This window comes from Drosophila obscura, unplaced genomic scaffold, assembly GCF_018151105.1.
Source record: "Drosophila obscura isolate BZ-5 IFL unplaced genomic scaffold, ASM1815110v1 contig_17, whole genome shotgun sequence".
Taxonomy (NCBI): domain Eukaryota; kingdom Metazoa; phylum Arthropoda; class Insecta; order Diptera; family Drosophilidae; genus Drosophila; species Drosophila obscura.
The window spans coordinates 527,233-544,427 of NW_024542757.1; the positions used below are offsets into that span (position 1 = coordinate 527,233).

The following is a 17,195-nucleotide window of genomic DNA, read 5'->3' on the forward strand; positions in this document are numbered from 1 at the left end:
GGCAGGGAACAGCTGCGGCCGGGCCGTGTCCAAGTCCGTTCCCAAATGGCCAGTCGCAAAAAAGAGGAAAAAAGAAACCAGAGATGGGGCAAACAACTGTTTGCCCTGACTGTTGACGCATAATTGAATTATTAATTTTTATTTTAAACAATGTCATGACATATTGTTGCCGCTGCTGTTGCAAGGGGTGTTGCTGCTGCTGCTGCTGCTGCTGCTTTGCCGTTGCTGTTGTGCCTGCCCCGCGTGTTTATCTGTCGGCGGCGTGCTTCGTTCCGATAAAGAAGTTGTTTGCTCAGCGCCGATTCAGCAGCAAACAAAGTGAAAGTCGGGGAACGAACCCACCCCACCATCAGCCACGCCGCCACCCACTTGCGGCGTCCTTTAGGCCAGGAGGTCAAAATGAAGCTGTTTGTTTGGGATGTGTGTGTGTGTGTTCCGTCTGTGTGTGTGTGTGTGTGTGAATGGGTGGGTGGGTGTCTGTGGCATTGACTGACTTTTGATAATAAGTACGAATACGAGAGTACCAGGGAGATGGGTTCAGGGTCCTGGGAACTCGGAACTCGAAACTGGCAACTGCCGGGGGCATGGGAATTGGCAACTGAGTGCGAGCAGATAACACTCCATGGAGGATGGTAATGGCGAGCCATGATGCTGATGCTGATGATGATGATGCTGTTGATGTGGATGGTACGACACCCATTCGCATCCCACTCCCAGTCCAATACAACCCGATTCCAATCCATTCAATGCCAGTGCAATGTTGAGCTCCAAATCGTTTGAGGCTCAACTCTTCTTAGCTGGGGAATTCACTATGTCGCCTTGGGCCACGGGCTCCCTTCCGACTGACAGCAGACTGTTGGATGCCGTCTTCAGGCCCAGCGGTTGGCCTGTCCACGGATAAGACGCGCTAAAATTGTCGCCTCCAGTGACAGGCCGCCTGGGAGGCGCCAATTCTCAGCTCCAGCCTGTCTTATCTCGTCCGTTCCTGGCCAGGACATGAATAGCCAAGAAAGGACTTGTCTTGTCTTGGCTTTTTGTGCGTGCAAAGTGAAAAGCGTAAAAAAGCAAGGCAGGGGCAGAGTCAGAGGCAAAGGGAGCTGCAACTGAAATGTGGACAATGGCGAACCATTTGACGAGGCAGGCGGCACAAGGGAGGAATAGTTGGTGGCAGCAAACCATTGCCATGGACAGGACGGAGATCGAACAGCTGCAATTATACACGTTGCGTTGATAAAGAAAATGTCTGTAAAAAATATAAAATACAAATTGCACCACTAATAAAAATTATCAAAAATAAATCAGAAAATATTCGAAACGAAATTCAAAAGGCTAGATTTAAATTCAATGGAATTGGATTCATAAATGCACATAGAAACAATTGCACATCTAGATTTGAGTTGAATGCAAAGCATCGTCAAGAGGCGACTCAAAGGAATCATTTGAAAGACAGATTATGACTGGGGCAACAGCCACAACATCTCTTTACGCAAAGCTTCTGCCACACAACATTTCTATGCCCCACAGACACACAAAAACTGTACAGGCATTGGGATAACTAAATTTTCCTTGTATGTGTTTGTGTGTGGCGCCACAGAAATGGCAACTGGCAGCTTTCAGCAGCAGCAGTGGCAGCAGTGGAAGCAGCCACAACCAGCAAGAGTAACCGTTATTAAAGAGTTTGAATACCTAATTATGAAAATGTCAGTAGCAAACTTTTTTTTGTGATGCTGATGCTCAAAGAGAGAGAAGAGAGAGAGAGAGAGCGAGCGAGTGACAGGGACAGGACAGAATCACAGTCAGGACTCTACCGCTAGGAGCTGATGTGGCTGCTGGCTCGCCGCCTGCTTTCTATACCCTCGAAGAGGGTATGATGATTTTGATCAGAACATGGGAATAAACTGAATAAGGAGCTCCCATAGAAGCAAACGTTCGTTCCACACTTTCCCAACAAAATTTTCATTGAAGAATGTCTTGTATGAATGGGTTCAAATGCTTCGATACACATTGAGACAACATCCTTTGCTCCTGTTGTTGCTTGTACTCGTACTATTATTGTGGGAACAACAAAGTTGTTTGTGATGTGCCTGGCAGCCAAACACGGGTTGCTTCATTCTGCATTCAGTTCGCTGCTCAGCAGTTTCCCCCAACAATAACAACAGCAGCACCCAGCAGCAGCAGCCGCAGCAGCAACAACAGCAAAGAAATATGAAAAATTCCATTTTCATGTCACTCAATTGAATTTCCATTCAAAGTTCCCTTTTTTTCGTCTTATTTTTTCTTCTACTGCTGCTGCTGCTGCTGCTGCTGCTGCTGCTCCTCTCCTTTTTGCCAGTGACTGACGCTGACGTCGACGGCGGCGGCGCTTTTCCATTTTCATTTCCCCCCATTTAATATTTTTGCCTATTTTCTGTGAGTGTAAGCCTCCAATCCCCACGCCGCAAATACAAACATGCAAACATACATATGTACATACATATGTACCTATGTGAGCGTGTGCGAATGCTTTGTATTTTTCGGGTTTTCCAGCTAAATTAATTGCCTACGGATTTGTAGTTAGTTGCCATCGTCATCGCTATTGTTGGGGCTGTTGTTGGTGTTGTCGTTGCTGTTGAAAGCTCAAACACAAACATACAGACACACCAAAATGCCTGCCACACACCCAAACACAAGGACGAACACAGGGCAACACCAATGGACATACACAATGGCAAACCAAAAGTCCCTTTTTGCCTTGACTGCATTCGGGTTTTATGGTAAAAATAAATAAATTTCGGGTTTATCTCAATGGCATACAAGTCATTTGCAGCTGAGATTTTTTTTGTTCCTCTTCTATCTATCTCTACTACTACTATTTCTACTACAGCTATGGCCCCCGTCCGCACCCCACTTTCACACCCACACCCACTCCCACTCCGATTCTGCCCTCACCCACCTGACACGTTTTTTTTCACCCATCTTTATGATTATTTTTTTGCCCTATTCCATTCGCTGCTGTGGTTGCTTTTTGACTGCAAAGGTGAGGACCACATGCGAGTATGATGGTTGGGCGGGTGGGTTGTTGGGGTACGACTGTGTGTGCGTCCCGGGCACAATATGCTGGGAACAATTGAGGCATGACGAGGAGATCTGTGGACGCTGGACATGAGCTTACATCGGATTAACATTGTGCTCAAGGCGTTCAGGCAGCTCTGGTAAATCGATTTCATTCGATTCCAGCTGTAACAACCACAAATAGTAATTCCATTGGGAAAAATAGGAATATGTCCCTGAAACAAGCACAAATACAAGTAGTAATTGCCGATTGGAAGAAACGAAGATGACACCAAGAGCTTTCAGTAAACCAAATGGATGCGATTTAGTGGCTCTAAGGACATATTTAGAGGCTTGTCAGGGTTTCTTTGGTCTCTACAAAAACTGTCATAGTAATAAATCAATTAAGTCGTTTAGTAACTAAACTGATTATTAACTTGGAAATAATTCGATTAACAAATCTGAATATTCAACTAATTTCAGATTATCCACATCCGCATCTAACTCACAGACCAATTATTTATTTAATGATTTACTCACCTCGTTTTGAATTCTCATTTGAATAAATTACTTTATTCATTAAATTCAGTATTCAACCAATTGCCACTCCTCATCCCATTCAGCACATTCTGACAAACTACAGGACCGCAAGAGAACCCACCTCCCATCCGAAAAAGAGAGCGACTTCACTGACCCTCGCAGACAGCCCAATGTCCCCATTGTCCTGTGTTTTTTTGGCAGGAGAGGGCTGGGGGGTGGCACAGTTCCTGCCTTTGTTTAGTGGCCAACAGCAATGCCAACTGCAGTCACACTCCACTTGGCCAGCAGGCTTCTTGTTTTCATGCAGATTTATTTACGGAATTTAAATTTAAACAAAAGCAACAGCAACAGCACCAAGAGCACGGGAAAAAAGTGACCAACCCGCCGGCGACTATGGCATTTGGGCCTGCTCCTGACAAGCTGTCACTGCTGGGTTCAGGCTGTTGGAATCTCAGCCAGGCGACATTCTCCATTGACATGATTTTGCTTCAGTAATTAAACAACATTTTCTTTCCGCGCATTGCACGGAAATCAGCAGCAACAAACTGGGCACATCTGCTGACAGGTTGGACAGTCTGCCGTATTGATGGAAACTGAAAGTAATTAGATTCAGTGTGCGAAAGCTTGAACAAATAAATTAGAATCATACCCATCAGGCAATCACATTTTATTGGCCCCTCCGATATGAATTTTTGCGAGAGAAACTGAAATTCTATTTCAAATCTATTCAAAAGCACTCAAAGTATTCAAAGGATTTTCAAAATATTTTCAGTTTAGGCAATACAGGTTTTGATAAGGTTCTTGTTTTTTTTATCCTCTTCCCTGACGCTGTGCGTTTTCCCCATTTTCTTGTAACAATAAATAGTGGGTGCAGCTGCAACAACAAGAGCAAGAGCAACACCAGCAGCAACAGCAGCAGCAGCAGCAGGAGCAGTGACAGCGGTGGCACCAACAAAAAAAAACAGCACATCAGCAATGGCATCAATTTTTTGTAACATGTTGGCAAACAAGGTCTCAACCACGCCCCCACAGCCCAAAGGCCACGGTCCCCATGGCATTCTGGCCATGGCTGATATGGCTGCTGTGGTTGTTGTTTGTTGTTGTTGCTGCTGCTGCTGTGCGGCCACTTAAATGTCGTTATGTTGTCGGGTCACGCGCCAGGTTCCAGTGTCCAATGTGGTACCATGCCCCATGATCATGTTCTTGTCCCAAACTCAGCTCTGGCCAGCGGCACGATGGAGGAGAAAACAACTTTATTGCCGCAGCAATTATGCGTAGCTAATAAAAACTTTGAGAGGGACCGGGACCGGGACCGGACTGGCAGGACAGGCGTCCAGGAGCTGGCAACATCGACAGGCAAACGATTTATGCATGAGAGAATAATTAATGCGTTGATTTATTTTAAAACGTGTTATGGCATTCAAATAAAGGCCAAAGCCTGTTCAATGGCTGGCCAGATTTAACCCATTGGCAGCATTTTCAAACAATGGTATAAGCTCCATAAGCTTATGGAAAAAACCTCCAAAAAATGTTGAAAATGTTCAAAAAATAATCTTTTGCCTACCTTTAGGGGCATTAACAGGACTCCAATGCAGCCACCGATGATGGGCCATCAATGGGTTAGCATGTGCGAATTCTGGCGCTATGTCGAAATGCAAATTTATATTCCAACTTGACAGCAACAACAAAAGCAACAATCAAACAACCCAAACAAACATTGCCGACAAAAAGTGTACTATATGGCTGCGGAAAAAAGGGAGCGCCCTGGAAGCAGCAAAATCAAATATGTTAAGCGGCATTTAAGAGCGACATCGTGCCTGCCACATGAGATAATGCCCCCATGCTGCCGCACCTTGCAGCAATCCCCCATCGCCCATCCCCCGCCCTGCGCCAGTGATGAGCTTTTATATTTTTCTAAAAATTTGCACGCATTGCATTGTTGTTCCCATTGTTGTTGCTGTTATTTTTGTTGTTTTGGGAGTGCTGCTTGCTTGTTTGTTTGTTTGATTGTTTGTTCGGGGTACACACACCCATACACACACATGTGCGGTTCCCAGCGACAGCTTCGGCGGTAGGATAAGAAAGAAATGATATCTCCGCTGGCAGAAGCTGTTAATACACTTGCAGTTATGAAGGATAAAGGATTGCACATAAAGGATAGATAGATTACAATGTTGGGAAATAAATTCCATGGAAACAGAACAATGTGCAGATAGGCGACTGACATATTTACCTAATGGTAGGTACTCCAGTTTTAGACGTCAGCTGAAAATCGTACTCCCTTCCGGAAGGGTATACAAAGCGGGAAAAAGGACTATGGCACACGCCACTTCTTTGTGAGAGAGAGAGAGAGGGAGAGAGAAATGTGGGAAATGTAAACGGAATTGTTTTGCTTGCCTCGATGCTGGCTGTGCCTCCGTGTGGGTGCGCTTCGTACGTGTGTGCCTATGTGTGTGACAAAGGGATAATGACTGGCAGCCACAGCAACTCACACGACCGACCCTTCCCCCTCGCTTGAAGCAGAGGTGATGACGTCGACCGCGCTGCCCTGCGTGTCTTATCGCCAATGAAGGAAAACACGCACGCCACATCCCGCCCAAGGGCGAGGGGGCGCCATCTCAAGGATATGCCACACGGTGCAGCAGATAGAAATCCCTCCATCTGACCATCAAGACGGAGATTGTTTCAGAGTGTATTCCGAACTGAGCGCCTGATCTGGTGGATACAACGGATTTGCATCTGTCTATTGTCGCCAGCTTAAGCGGAAGTTGTGCATTATAACTGAGAGTGCTAGTTACGAGACTCTGTTTCGAATTTAAGTGAAGGTGAAGGCCAATTAAACTTGAATAGTTTGGATACAGCGAATTGGGTTGGGTAGCTCAGGAACATATTCTCAGGCAGTTAAAACGACAGGTTTATTCCTTCCATTAATGATTTTAAAGTTCCGCTGAGAAAATGAAATCGAACTTGGAGCATAACCTTTAAATTTTTCCGCCAAACTCGGTTGATTTTATTTGTAACAAACAAACGCCAGATGGCGCGGCACAGATTTGTAAGTTGCGGCAAAATTCGCCAGGTGGCGCGGCACAGTGTTGGTAAACAGCTCGCCGTTGATATTTTGCAGCACTGCAGAGTTCAAACTGCACGTTTTGTGGCGCATTTAATTCAAATTCGTCAACAGAACTTTACTTTAGTTATTAAATGAAACACACAAGGATATAAATATTATTTTAAACTAATTTAATTGCACTTTATTGAAGGTAAACCCCTACGGTAAGCTCATTACATTTACAGAATTATACAATATATTTGTTCAACAATTTCCATTACGCAGAAAGGCGAACCTTGCCACGCCCACAATGCAATAGCAACGTCAACAAAAAACAACGACGATCAACGACGACTCGTTCAATTAAATTTAAATGACTATTGTTCATTGACTCAGTTTTGTCCTTCGGAGGGGGTGGGGGCTGTAGGAGCATAATTGTGGTTCGAGGGCGGGGCTTTGTGACGACATCGAGTAAACATATTCTTAGCTTAAGTGTAGTTGTAGTTTTAAGCACTAATTATCACATAGTAAACTTATTCAGTAGGCTTTTGTTTCCGCTTGGACTTGCATTGACTTGCAGTTGACTCTGGGACCAGCTCAGCGATATCCCAGCAGGTATTTGGGCAGATAGGTGATCGAGGAGAGCAGGCTATAGCTAAGGAGTGGGGGTAGATTCAACAATAGATTGTCGGAGGCATGTGAAAGTTAAATATTTCGATCATTTATTGTCATCAGAATATTACAGAACGGTGTCACCATCAAGTAGTTATATGATAATAATTTATCTACATAAGTGCGCGTATCTCAACCACCAATGTTAACCACAACCACATCAATCGGAACCCAGAACTCCGTAGTTGTCTGCTCCCCGGAGGCCGGCATATCTCTCCGATCCTCTGCGCTGTGTAGGGTTTTAGTTTTTTGGTTTTTTTGTTTTTTGTTTGTTTATTGTTGAATGAACCACACCAGTGCAGAAAGTAAAATAACTTGATTATTATTTATCGTGTAGAAAATAAAATGTAAATGAAAATGGTAGAGTACGATCACGATCACGAGCACGAGCACGAATAAGTGAAGAACACAAATCAAATGGAAAGCAACCACCACCAGAAAAAACAGTTTGGATTAACTGAATGGTACATACGAATTGGTCAGTCCGCGATAGAACCACGACTTCCAGGACTTGGAGGACTCCTCATCGATCTTGGACTCGACATCCGAGCAGAAGTGCTTCCGATCGTGCGAGCGTCCGCTCTTGCAATCGCATATCAGACGTTTCTTGCACTCGGCATCGCAGGTTGGCCGAGCCGGCGAGTTTTTCCAGTAATATCTGTTGAAGAAAGGATCAGCCGCCATTAAGTAAAGGCGAAGAATCACCTACTAAGCTGATTCAACATACTTGTAGTAGAGCTCAAAGAGCTCCTGATTGTTGGTCAGCTCGTTCAGCAGGTTGTTCCAATCGCTGGGCCGCAGGGCCTTCATATTGTAGGCAGCTCGGGCTGTGTACAGCTTGTACCAGATGGGATAGCCATACAGATTGGCCTCCTTCAGGTTCATTATCCAGGACTCGTGGTCGATGACCAGACGCGTCGTCGAGTCGTGATCCCCATCCACATAGTACACGCGGTAGCCAGGATTCAGATCGTAGTACGGCGACACAGAAGGTCCTATGTACGCAATGCTGTTGGGATGATCTGGAACAGAATGGATCAGAAATATTGTGCCGGCTATCTGCAGATCGATTCATACTCAGATCGTGGGGGTCGTAGAACATTTCAAACTCATCGTAGTGCGTGTGGCCGTAGAATTGGGCAGTGATGGTGCTCTCGTAGCGGGAAATTATCTTGTAAAAGTTGCGCGACCACACCTTCAGGCAATCCGAATGTCCGGGCGGTATGTGGCCTATGACATGGACCTTCTCATTGGAGAACTCTGCACTCTGCAGCTCGTAAATGAACCTGAAGAGATCAGGAGACTTTGTTAGATCTGGTATAGATTGCACTGACTCAACCCTCAAGCCCTATCCTTACCATTGCAGTTCTGTGGCCGGATCCGTGGAGTTGAGCAGCAGCCACCAGTTCTTGTTGTTGCAGTAGTTCATGTTCAGCGAGATGATGCGGAATCCGGGGCGCACCAGCACCGAGTAGAAGGCGCCACGCCGCACCGTGTGGGTGACACTCTGGGGCAGCCAGCGTCGCCATTGGACGTCGAGCTCGTCGTAGAGCCAGCTGATGGAGATGTCCACCTGGTTGACGTACGGCGGCGGAAAGCTGTTCACTGGGGCGCTCTCATGGTTGCCCAGGGCCGGGAAGATGGGAATGCCGGGGAACTTCTCGACCATCTGCTTGACCGTCTCCTTGATGATGGCCAGGTTCTCCTCCTTCGTCTGGTTCCACACATCGTGGGGCGGCAGGTCGCCGGTCCACAGGATGTAGTCGATGTCCTTGTGGGTCTCGGCAATGTGGGCCAGCATGTGGTCCACCGTCCGCTTGGGGGTGTCGCACTTGCGGTAGTCGCCCCACTTGCCGGCAGCCGCATTCGGTGTGGCGGGCCTTCCGCTGCTCAGCCGGCAGCAGAGGGGCTCGTTGCAGTCCGCGTTCGAGCCCTCGGCGTAGTGGGGGTCGTAGTGGGTGTCGGAGATGTGCAGCACCTTGAAGAAGGGCGCCGCCTCCATTGGGATGGGCAGGTCGGCGAGACGCGGCGGCTTGGGCACCGGCGGGAAGATGACCTCCCACTCGTGGTACGGATTGTAGACGTCGCCACAGCCGTCGCCAATGATGAAGCTGCAGAGCTCGTCGGGACTGAGGTTCACCCGCTTGATCACGTAGATCAGCTCGCTGCCGAAGAGCTGGGCCACGCCCTGGCAGACGCGCGCACTCTGGATGTTCAGGTTGGTGCAATAGTCTGAGATCATGCGGATCAGCTCCGCGTCGGTCTTGCCCGACTGGATCTGGTGCTGCAGCATCCCGGATCCGGCGCGGCAGGCCGTGCACGTTACCTTCGACATCACACTGTTCTCGATCTCGAACGCCACCTGCTTGAGATTGAGCAGCTTCAGTGCCTTGTCCACAAACGGCGGATACACGAGGCCATCGCCAGAGCCCACATCGTACCACAGCATGCGGGATGTGGACGTCTGATTGTGCCTGATGTTGACCAGGCGCTGCAGGAACTCCGCATCCGAGCCATCGCCAGATGTGGCCGCACTGTGGCTGCGATTCGGATGGCTGACCAGATCCAGGTGCGGCTCAATGCTCCGCGGCTGCTCCTCAATCACCCAGCGCTCCATCCGCGGCTGCGTCCAGTTTATCTGCGGCCTGAAGCGTGTGAAAAGGAAGGGGAGTGCTCCAGCTGTAAGTGGAAATCCAATTAGAAACGATCTCCCACTGTGAGAGTCTCCTCCTCCGTGGCTGCACTTACCCTCTGGGACCATCGACAGAGCTGCGAGAAGAGCGAGCAACATGAGTGCGATGAGCCTGCAGTTTCCCCTGGGACTCGGCCATGGCGGCTGCTGTGTCATAATTGCTGGTGACGTTCTGCCTCTGGATCGTCCAGTTCCACGGGCAAGTGGCAGTCGGCAGTCGTCAGTCGTCAGTCGGCTTGACCTACATCCGAAAGCAGAGACAACAATTTGAAGAGTCATTATTATGTTAAACGGGTTTCATTTCGAGGAGCTCCTTCATCAACGTTTTCGGTTTGCTTTTCGGTCTTAAAATGCAGTTTCTTTTTCCTGCTTCTTACGTATAAGTTTGTCGACCCAGTAAAAAATACACAACAAAATGAGGCAATTTATGTAATTTCTTGCATAGGGTCGTAAATAACTATGTGGCTGCCATAACATAAATTGCGCGTTTTTTTCATTTAAGTTTAAACAAAATTAATTAAGGAAGTACCTTCCTTGTGTTACCCAATGCTGAACAAATCCCTCATACCGGATCGCTCTCTCTGTATTTATGTGTATCTCTGCCATTAACATCCCCATATCCACCCACTTGACCTTTTCAATTGCACAACACTGGCAGAATCCATTTTCCCATGTCCATCTGCCGTTCCATCTGTGATGTGTGTGGCTTTCATCAGCATTTGACAGCACTTAAAATCTCGTTAGCTGTAAATGGCAGACATGTTGCAACACCCACAACATCACATCACAAGGGGCACGCATCGGCATCGGCATCAGCATCATCAGTAGCCCGGCAACAGTCACCACTTGACGCCCCGTGCAACCTTAGATGAAATTGTTGCAGTGCTGTTATTTGCATTGACAGATACATTCGTATCCCACAGGCCCCAAATGACTCGCGTACTTTTATTCTGTGTATCGCAGATGAAATACTTAGCATAGGAATGGCGTTATGTTGTCCGTTTTATTTACTATTTTTCTCAGTTTCTAGCTGCCTTATCAGCACCTCCTCCATCCACTAAAAAACAAATAGTTGCGCTTTAAATAAGATTTAAACGACATATTTAATAATAACCTTTGCTGTATGTTTTTCTTCGTTCCCAGAGCCAGAGAGAGATGGGGTTATCAATGTGCTGACACTGTTGTTGTGCAGCTGCTGCCAGAACTTATCAGTGTGAACTATACACATGACAAGATGCATAGGCCCCATAAATTAACACTCTTATCAGCATTTAAAACCTCCTGACAGATTTACACACGTGTATGCATACAGCTCATGCTATTCGACTAACTGAGTGAAAAGTTCACGGATATTTCCTATTCCAGCCTATGAGTCGGTTGACTCATCCGAATCATCCCTCAGAGTGAATATCCTCCTCTTTTATGATTACTAGCAGGCTAAATTGTATCTTTTTATTCCAGTCAATTGACAGACACGAGTATCACATGACACGACGCCAACATAGCAGCAATACTCGTATAATCAAAACAAACAAAACAAATTAAATTGATTTGTTTGCCTCCATCCAACCCATGGCATGGCGGGGCTGCGTCAACCTTCAGTAGAGCTCAATGCCATCACAGTGGATGTTATCCAGACATGCCTTATGCCTTTTACCACTTGGCCTCATCTATTGGGCTGCCAGACAAATAAAGCGCCACTGTTGAACCACTGGGCTGGAGCTGGGACTAGAGCTGTGGCTGTGGCTGTGGCTGAGGGTACATTGGCCTCCCCAGAGTGAAATCGTCATCGTCTCGGAGTATAAACAAAAACCAAACTTTTTATTTGCCATTGCGATTTGTGCAAAAATCGAAAGTGTCGCCCAGCAGATCACAGAGTTCACTTCAAACTATGCATTATTAACACAATACACTCTGATGTGGTGGGGTGGGATGCGAACTCGTTTCGTAGACAAGGTTAGGCGCACTGGGGAACAGCACTAATTTCCAGCTGAATGCAGGTCATGTTAGAGCCGTCAAAATGCTTGAACCCAACAGCACAACACAGGCACAACAACACAACAGCCGACCAAAAGGCATTACAAAACTATCAAAAACTAAGCGAACGCATAAAATGTTTTTTACAAATGTTTCTGGGGCGAACCGGTTTATCGGTTATGGCTGGCAGCACGTGGTCGGTAAGTGGATTTTTGGCACACAACATCTGCATCCGATGGTTCTCAGCTTTCCCATTCAGAGTCGTCTTCATTCAGGGCACGATTCCCCCACCCCTCCAAGCCCCCCTCCAGCCCGAAGGGCCACCGAACAAGGGACAGGGCAACGCACAAAGAAATCACCTCCCGGCGCAACGGTAATTCCGAAAGAAAAAGAAGTCAAAAATGTTGTACGCGCCCAAAAACTTTCACTTTCTTTAGAAATTATACTTTGATAATACTCGTATAATTTCCTCTTTCTCTCTCGCCCCGTGGCTGCTCCGGGGCTGCGGCACATGAAATACTCTGGAATGTGCTAACCAGCGTACCCGTACCGTACCGTCACTGTACCGTCGCGTCCCTAACCCAACCCACACCCAATAGTCTTGTTGGCTTTATCTCAGACTCCTCTGTATGTCTTTTTAGTGTCTATTGTATAACGGTGCAGGCAGGCAGGCAGAGAGTCGGGCAGGCAGTCACGCTGCATGTAATGATTTAATGAACATTTCTTGTTTTATAATAATTAGGAGAGAGATGCCAGACGAACCCTAGGTGGAGGGAGCCGGAATGACATGGAATGAAAACGAAAGTGAGTTTCTTTTGTTTTCCAGAAACCCCAAACCCAAATGGGAAAATATGTGCTTGGATTTCACAATGAAAAGCACGTAAGGGAATCCAATCGAAGCAAAGAGAGCGTTTAGTTCGGAAAAGCATCAAACATCAATTCCAGTGGATTTCAAATGACATTTTTATGAGTTTCAGACAAGGAAGAAATTAGTTTGAGGCACGTTTTGCGGATAACAATGTAAAGTGTGGCAAATTAATCAGCAAATTTCTGATCGATCTCTCTCTCTCTCTCTGCTTTGAAATGTATTCGTTGATCTTTAATACACACCCCGAAATTTTTGGGATTGATATTGATATTCATGGTCAAGCTTCAGTATTCGAGCGAGTATGTGTCACTGGAATAGCCTCGTCATGACCAAACAATGGCCTATTTATTTGCTTTTGGTTAGCAAGAGCTAATTAAATATGCACCCGCCGAATACCTGACACGCACAGCAAACTGCACGAAAATAGAAACAGCCACAGAAACAGATACAGAATATGCCAAAGACGGACAAAACTAATGAAAGCGCTGCGTAACCAGTCGCTCAAGAAGTCTTGCGTATGCCAAATGAATACAAATGCCAATAGAGCATGAGAGATGGCAGCACAGAGAGCGAAAGAGATGGATATTTTTGGAGAGGGAAGAGCGGCAGAGAGAGAGCGCGCTTAAGAATGGGCTGGGAAAAAAAGTGAAACAAAGTGCAGACGGATGAGATGACAGCTTTACAGCATAGCTCATAATTTTGCAAGCAATTCAGAAAATCTTCAGTCTGCGCATGCGTGACAGTCGAGTCCACCAATCCAGAAGCAGAGGGGGGTAGCCAGGCAAGAGCCAGCCGATACACCGCCAAGTGAAATGCGCAAACTTGTTTTTCCTGCCGCTTCTGACGAAATGTGTAACAGTAAAAACAGTAAGAAAACTACCACAACTGGTTTAACAGAAACGACCGATTCAAACCAAAATATTGATAGCCACCACCGCTGCTCAATGGACGTTCAAGCTGTTGGATTTCCCGCACTTACCTGTCCAAAAATAATTCACAAACGATCAATATTTCTTTTGCTTTTCACACAATCTCTCACCGGCGATGCGAAGACGATGCGAAGACGATTCGAACTTTCGTTCTTCACTTGACTTGACCCACAACGAACCGCACCGAACCGAACTGCACTGAACTTGCCTTTGTTCTTTGGATTTCGATTTGGGGCTTATATTTTTGGGATTGGAATTCGGTTTTCGTTTTCTTTATCTTTATCTTTCTCTGTTTCGCTTTTTCTTTGCTTAGCTTTGCTTTGGCTTTGGCGGGTACACTTTATTTATAGACAATATTGTGCCATAATTCGCGACTCTCCTTTTTCGATTGGCCTCATTTATTTACGTTTCATGTGTTTAGTTTACGCCGCTTTTGCTACCCACACAATACAATACAATACACTGCTCGTATTTATATTTCTTTTTTGGCATGCACTTTGCAATCGTTGTTTCTGCTTTATTTGTTGCTTTTGTCGTAGATTTCACCCGCTGGACAAAGTTTTCAATGGAAGCCAAACGCGTTTCTCCGCTGAGTAGAGTCAAACCGTTCCGTTCGCAGTGAACCGCCGCCACGAACAGAAGGAAATAGTGCGATGGATGGATGGATGGATGGACAGAGCACAGAGCTTTCGAGCCAAGCTTGCTGATCAAAATTCATGATCTGAGCAACAAAGAGAGACAGAGAGAGAGAGCGAGAGAGCGAGATCGTGAGATGTGTGGAGAGCGCCATCAAATGTGATTCAAAGAGCGAAAGCTTTTTATTTACCGGACAATAACATCAGAGTGGGAGAGGGAGAGAGGGCGTGATGTCGTTTAGCTCTGGCGACCGACCTGCATGAATAACTTTTGACTCTTAATTAGTTGTTAGTCTGATGTCTTATCTCTGATGGAAATTGTTCTACTATTGTTTCGAAACGGAAATACATATATGTACACGGTAACCAGCTAGCGTGCTTTTAATTAATTTAAAATTAATTTGGCTAAAATATATATCAGAGTTCTAAAGTCTGGAGCATATAAGTACATATGTATGTATAATTTATTTTTGTATTATTTCATTTGGCTCATATTTCTGCACACATATTTGGGCAGGGTTTGGTGGCTATCAGTGGCCGTGACAATAATTTTCGAGGTCTGGATTGTGCACTCCATTAATCAATTTCTGCTAACCGTTTGCGCCCCGTCTGTCTGTGTCAATGCACTCGAGTGATTTATGACGATGCCTATCAGGCGGAGGACTCGATTGACGCACTCTGGGAATCGTCGCGGCGATTGTAGACGGTGAATACGTCGTGCTTGAAGCTGAAGACGCGCTGCAGGTTGCTCGGATCTGCCTCCATCTCGACTTGCCGCTGGGCAGACTGCTCCACTTGCCGTACTTCGGTGGTCGGTGGCGGATCGTGCGCAGGATAACAGCGCCAGGTGATGGTCAGCTGTGGGAGGCCACAGCAGCACCACCAGCACAGGCTGCAGGGCTTGGCCGGCTGCGAGTGTTCCGTGGGCATGGCTCCGTCCTGACCACGACCAGGATGGCGGCAGCAGAGGAGGTCCATTGTCTTCTGCTTCAGCAGGGAAACAGTGCGAATGGTCTGGGTGAGGAAGGTGTAGAAGAGCGGGTTCAGGGCGCAGCTGAGGAGATTCAGGATGCCAAAGCTGAAGTAGAGCAGCCAGTCGACGGGCTCGGAGTAGGAGCCGTACAGGCGCATGATCAAGAAGATCCAGGCGGGCAGGCGCAGGAAAATGAAGACGGCCATCATCAGGAGCACAACGACAACCATGCGCCGATGGCGAGCCTCGCGAGCCTGCGCAGCTGGTCCCATGCCACCCACTGGCGCCTGATTCGTGGTGCTCCTTGGAGCTTGTGGGCTGGGAGGAATTGAGGGCAGGGCAGGCTTGTGCATTACAAACGGCAGGGCCACACCCATCGCACTCGCCAGGGTCGAGGGCATCAGAAGATCCGCATTACTGGCCGGCAGGGACTTGAATTTACCCTCCTGATCCGGCTGCCGCTCCTGCTGCTGCTCCTGCTGCTGTTGGTGGTAGTGGCGCCGCACCCAGAGCTGCCGCGCTATCACCGTGTTCAGCCAGAGGAAGCTCACGATGCAGGGCAGGAAGATGAGGGTGAACAACATGACGTAGAAGAGGCCTTCATTGTGCTGCGTATAAATAGAAAGGCATTAATCTCTTTCCCACGCCAAACGATAAGATAATAATCCCATAATCGCTCCAAATCCAAGCCCATACCCCACACAGAGCGATTATCTACCCATTGACTTACGTCGCTCGCCAGGCACATGCTGACCAGCTCCAATTCTGTGACCTCCAGTTTCTCATCTGTCTCTCCGTCGTCGGTTGTCTGCTGTGGCGGGTTCTCGGTCTCCAGCTCCAGGAGATAGACCTTATGGTATCCGTAAATGCCCAACAGTGGAGCAGAGGCGCCAATGGAGCACAGCCATATGAGAGCCACGCAAAGACAGCTAAAGCGAATGTCTGGGTTCCAGAAACCCAGCACTGGCCGCATCACGGCCAGGTAGCGGTCCGTCGCAATGGCCACGAGGCTCAGGCTGCCGGAGAGCACCGATGTGGTGGTCACAAAGGGCACAACCCTGCACATAAAGCTGCCAATGGTCTAAGGAAAAACATACAACGAATTTCGTCAAAACATTTTACTTGGAACTCACCCACAACTGGAGATATTCCGCATGGAACTGCGCTATGTAGGACACGCTGCAGAACACACTTGAGACCAGGTCGGAGAAAGCCAGCGAGAGCAGGCAGCTCCGAAAGAATGGACGCAGCTTCCTTCTGGTGTTCACATAGATGGTGCTCAGATTTCCAAAGAATGCCATTAGAAACAGGACGCCCACAACGCACATAAAGGCATTCCGCTTGAGACGATTCAACTGGCTGAGGTCCCCCACGAATATGCCCGGATACGGCTCCCTCGCAGGACTCTCCGTTACCGTGGTGTTCTTGCCCAAGGCCCATTTCAAGTACGGCTCCAACTGTTTCCACGTGTAAAGCAAGAGCGCCATTTCCAGCAGCGCCCACAAGTATGCAACAGTTTGCCGAGAGCAGCAACCACCAACCACCAACCTCGAAAGCTTTCGCTTCGAAACTGTCGACAGATTTACGACAGATATGGCTACCGATTGCGATTTATGTTAGGCTCGTATTATCGCCTCGTCGGTGGCCGCTTATCGGGCGACATTCACCATTCGTGAGTACCTGATTGCTATCGGTTGTCATTATTTTTCGCACCTCGTTGCACTTGCCCGTGCCCTCAGGATGGATTGGGTGGATGAATGATGAATGAATTGGTGATGATGATTATATCGCAGAAAACGGATCAAATGCGTCGTACACGTGTACGGACAG

General features: G+C 47.3%; 2 protein-coding genes across 3 annotated transcripts; both read right to left on the bottom strand.

The window, feature by feature from the left end:
- Positions 1–6,865: 6,865 nt before the first annotated feature.
- Positions 6,866–14,397, bottom strand: LOC111081080 (sphingomyelin phosphodiesterase). Of its 2 annotated transcripts, none has more exons than XM_022377013.2 (7): positions 13,808–14,397; positions 10,040–10,224; positions 8,650–9,970; positions 8,369–8,577; positions 8,019–8,313; positions 7,764–7,949; positions 6,866–7,274 (listed from the first exon to the last, which is right to left on the bottom strand). In XM_022377013.2, exons 2-7 carry the CDS (start codon positions 10,137–10,139, stop codon positions 7,217–7,219), a joined length of 2,169 nt encoding a protein of 722 aa, XP_022232705.2. In that variant the 5' UTR covers positions 10,140–10,224; positions 13,808–14,397; the 3' UTR covers positions 6,866–7,216. The 2 variants fall into 2 exon arrangements, with proteins under 2 accessions (XP_022232705.2, XP_041448050.1); XM_041592116.1 differs by lacking the exon at positions 6,866–7,274 and adding an exon at positions 7,319–7,520 and having other exon boundaries at positions 13,808–14,396.
- Positions 14,398–14,899: 502 nt separating this feature from the next.
- LOC111081083 (gastrin/cholecystokinin type B receptor) lies at positions 14,900–16,905 on the bottom strand. Its single transcript, XM_022377017.2, has 3 exons — positions 16,499–16,905; positions 16,096–16,446; positions 14,900–15,973 (listed from the first exon to the last, which is right to left on the bottom strand). Exons 1-3 carry the CDS (start codon positions 16,850–16,852, stop codon positions 15,044–15,046), a joined length of 1,635 nt encoding a protein of 544 aa, XP_022232709.2. The 5' UTR covers positions 16,853–16,905; the 3' UTR covers positions 14,900–15,043.
- Between the last annotated feature and the right edge of the window lie 290 nt (positions 16,906–17,195).

Bases quoted from the DNA above. Each gene is read 5' to 3' on its own strand.
- LOC111081080 (XM_041592116.1), bottom strand. From the start codon at position 10,139: ATGACACAGCAGCCGCCATGGCCGAGTCCCAGGGGAAACTGCAGGCTC. The intron at 9,971-10,039 runs GTAAGTGCAGCC...TTCCACTTACAG, and splicing joins TCTGTCGATGGTCCCAGAGG to CTGGAGCACTCCCCTTCCTT. The intron at 8,578-8,649 runs GTAAGGATAGGG...TGATCTCTTCAG, and splicing joins CCGGCCACAGAACTGCAATG to GTTCATTTACGAGCTGCAGA.
- LOC111081083 (XM_022377017.2), bottom strand. From the start codon at position 16,852: ATGGCGCTCTTGCTTTACACGTGGAAACAGTTGGAGCCGTACTTGAAA. The intron at 16,447-16,498 runs GTGAGTTCCAAG...GTTTTTCCTTAG, and splicing joins CGGAATATCTCCAGTTGTGG to ACCATTGGCAGCTTTATGTG. The intron at 15,974-16,095 runs GTAAGTCAATGG...ATTTATACGCAG, and splicing joins GCATGTGCCTGGCGAGCGAC to CACAATGAAGGCCTCTTCTA.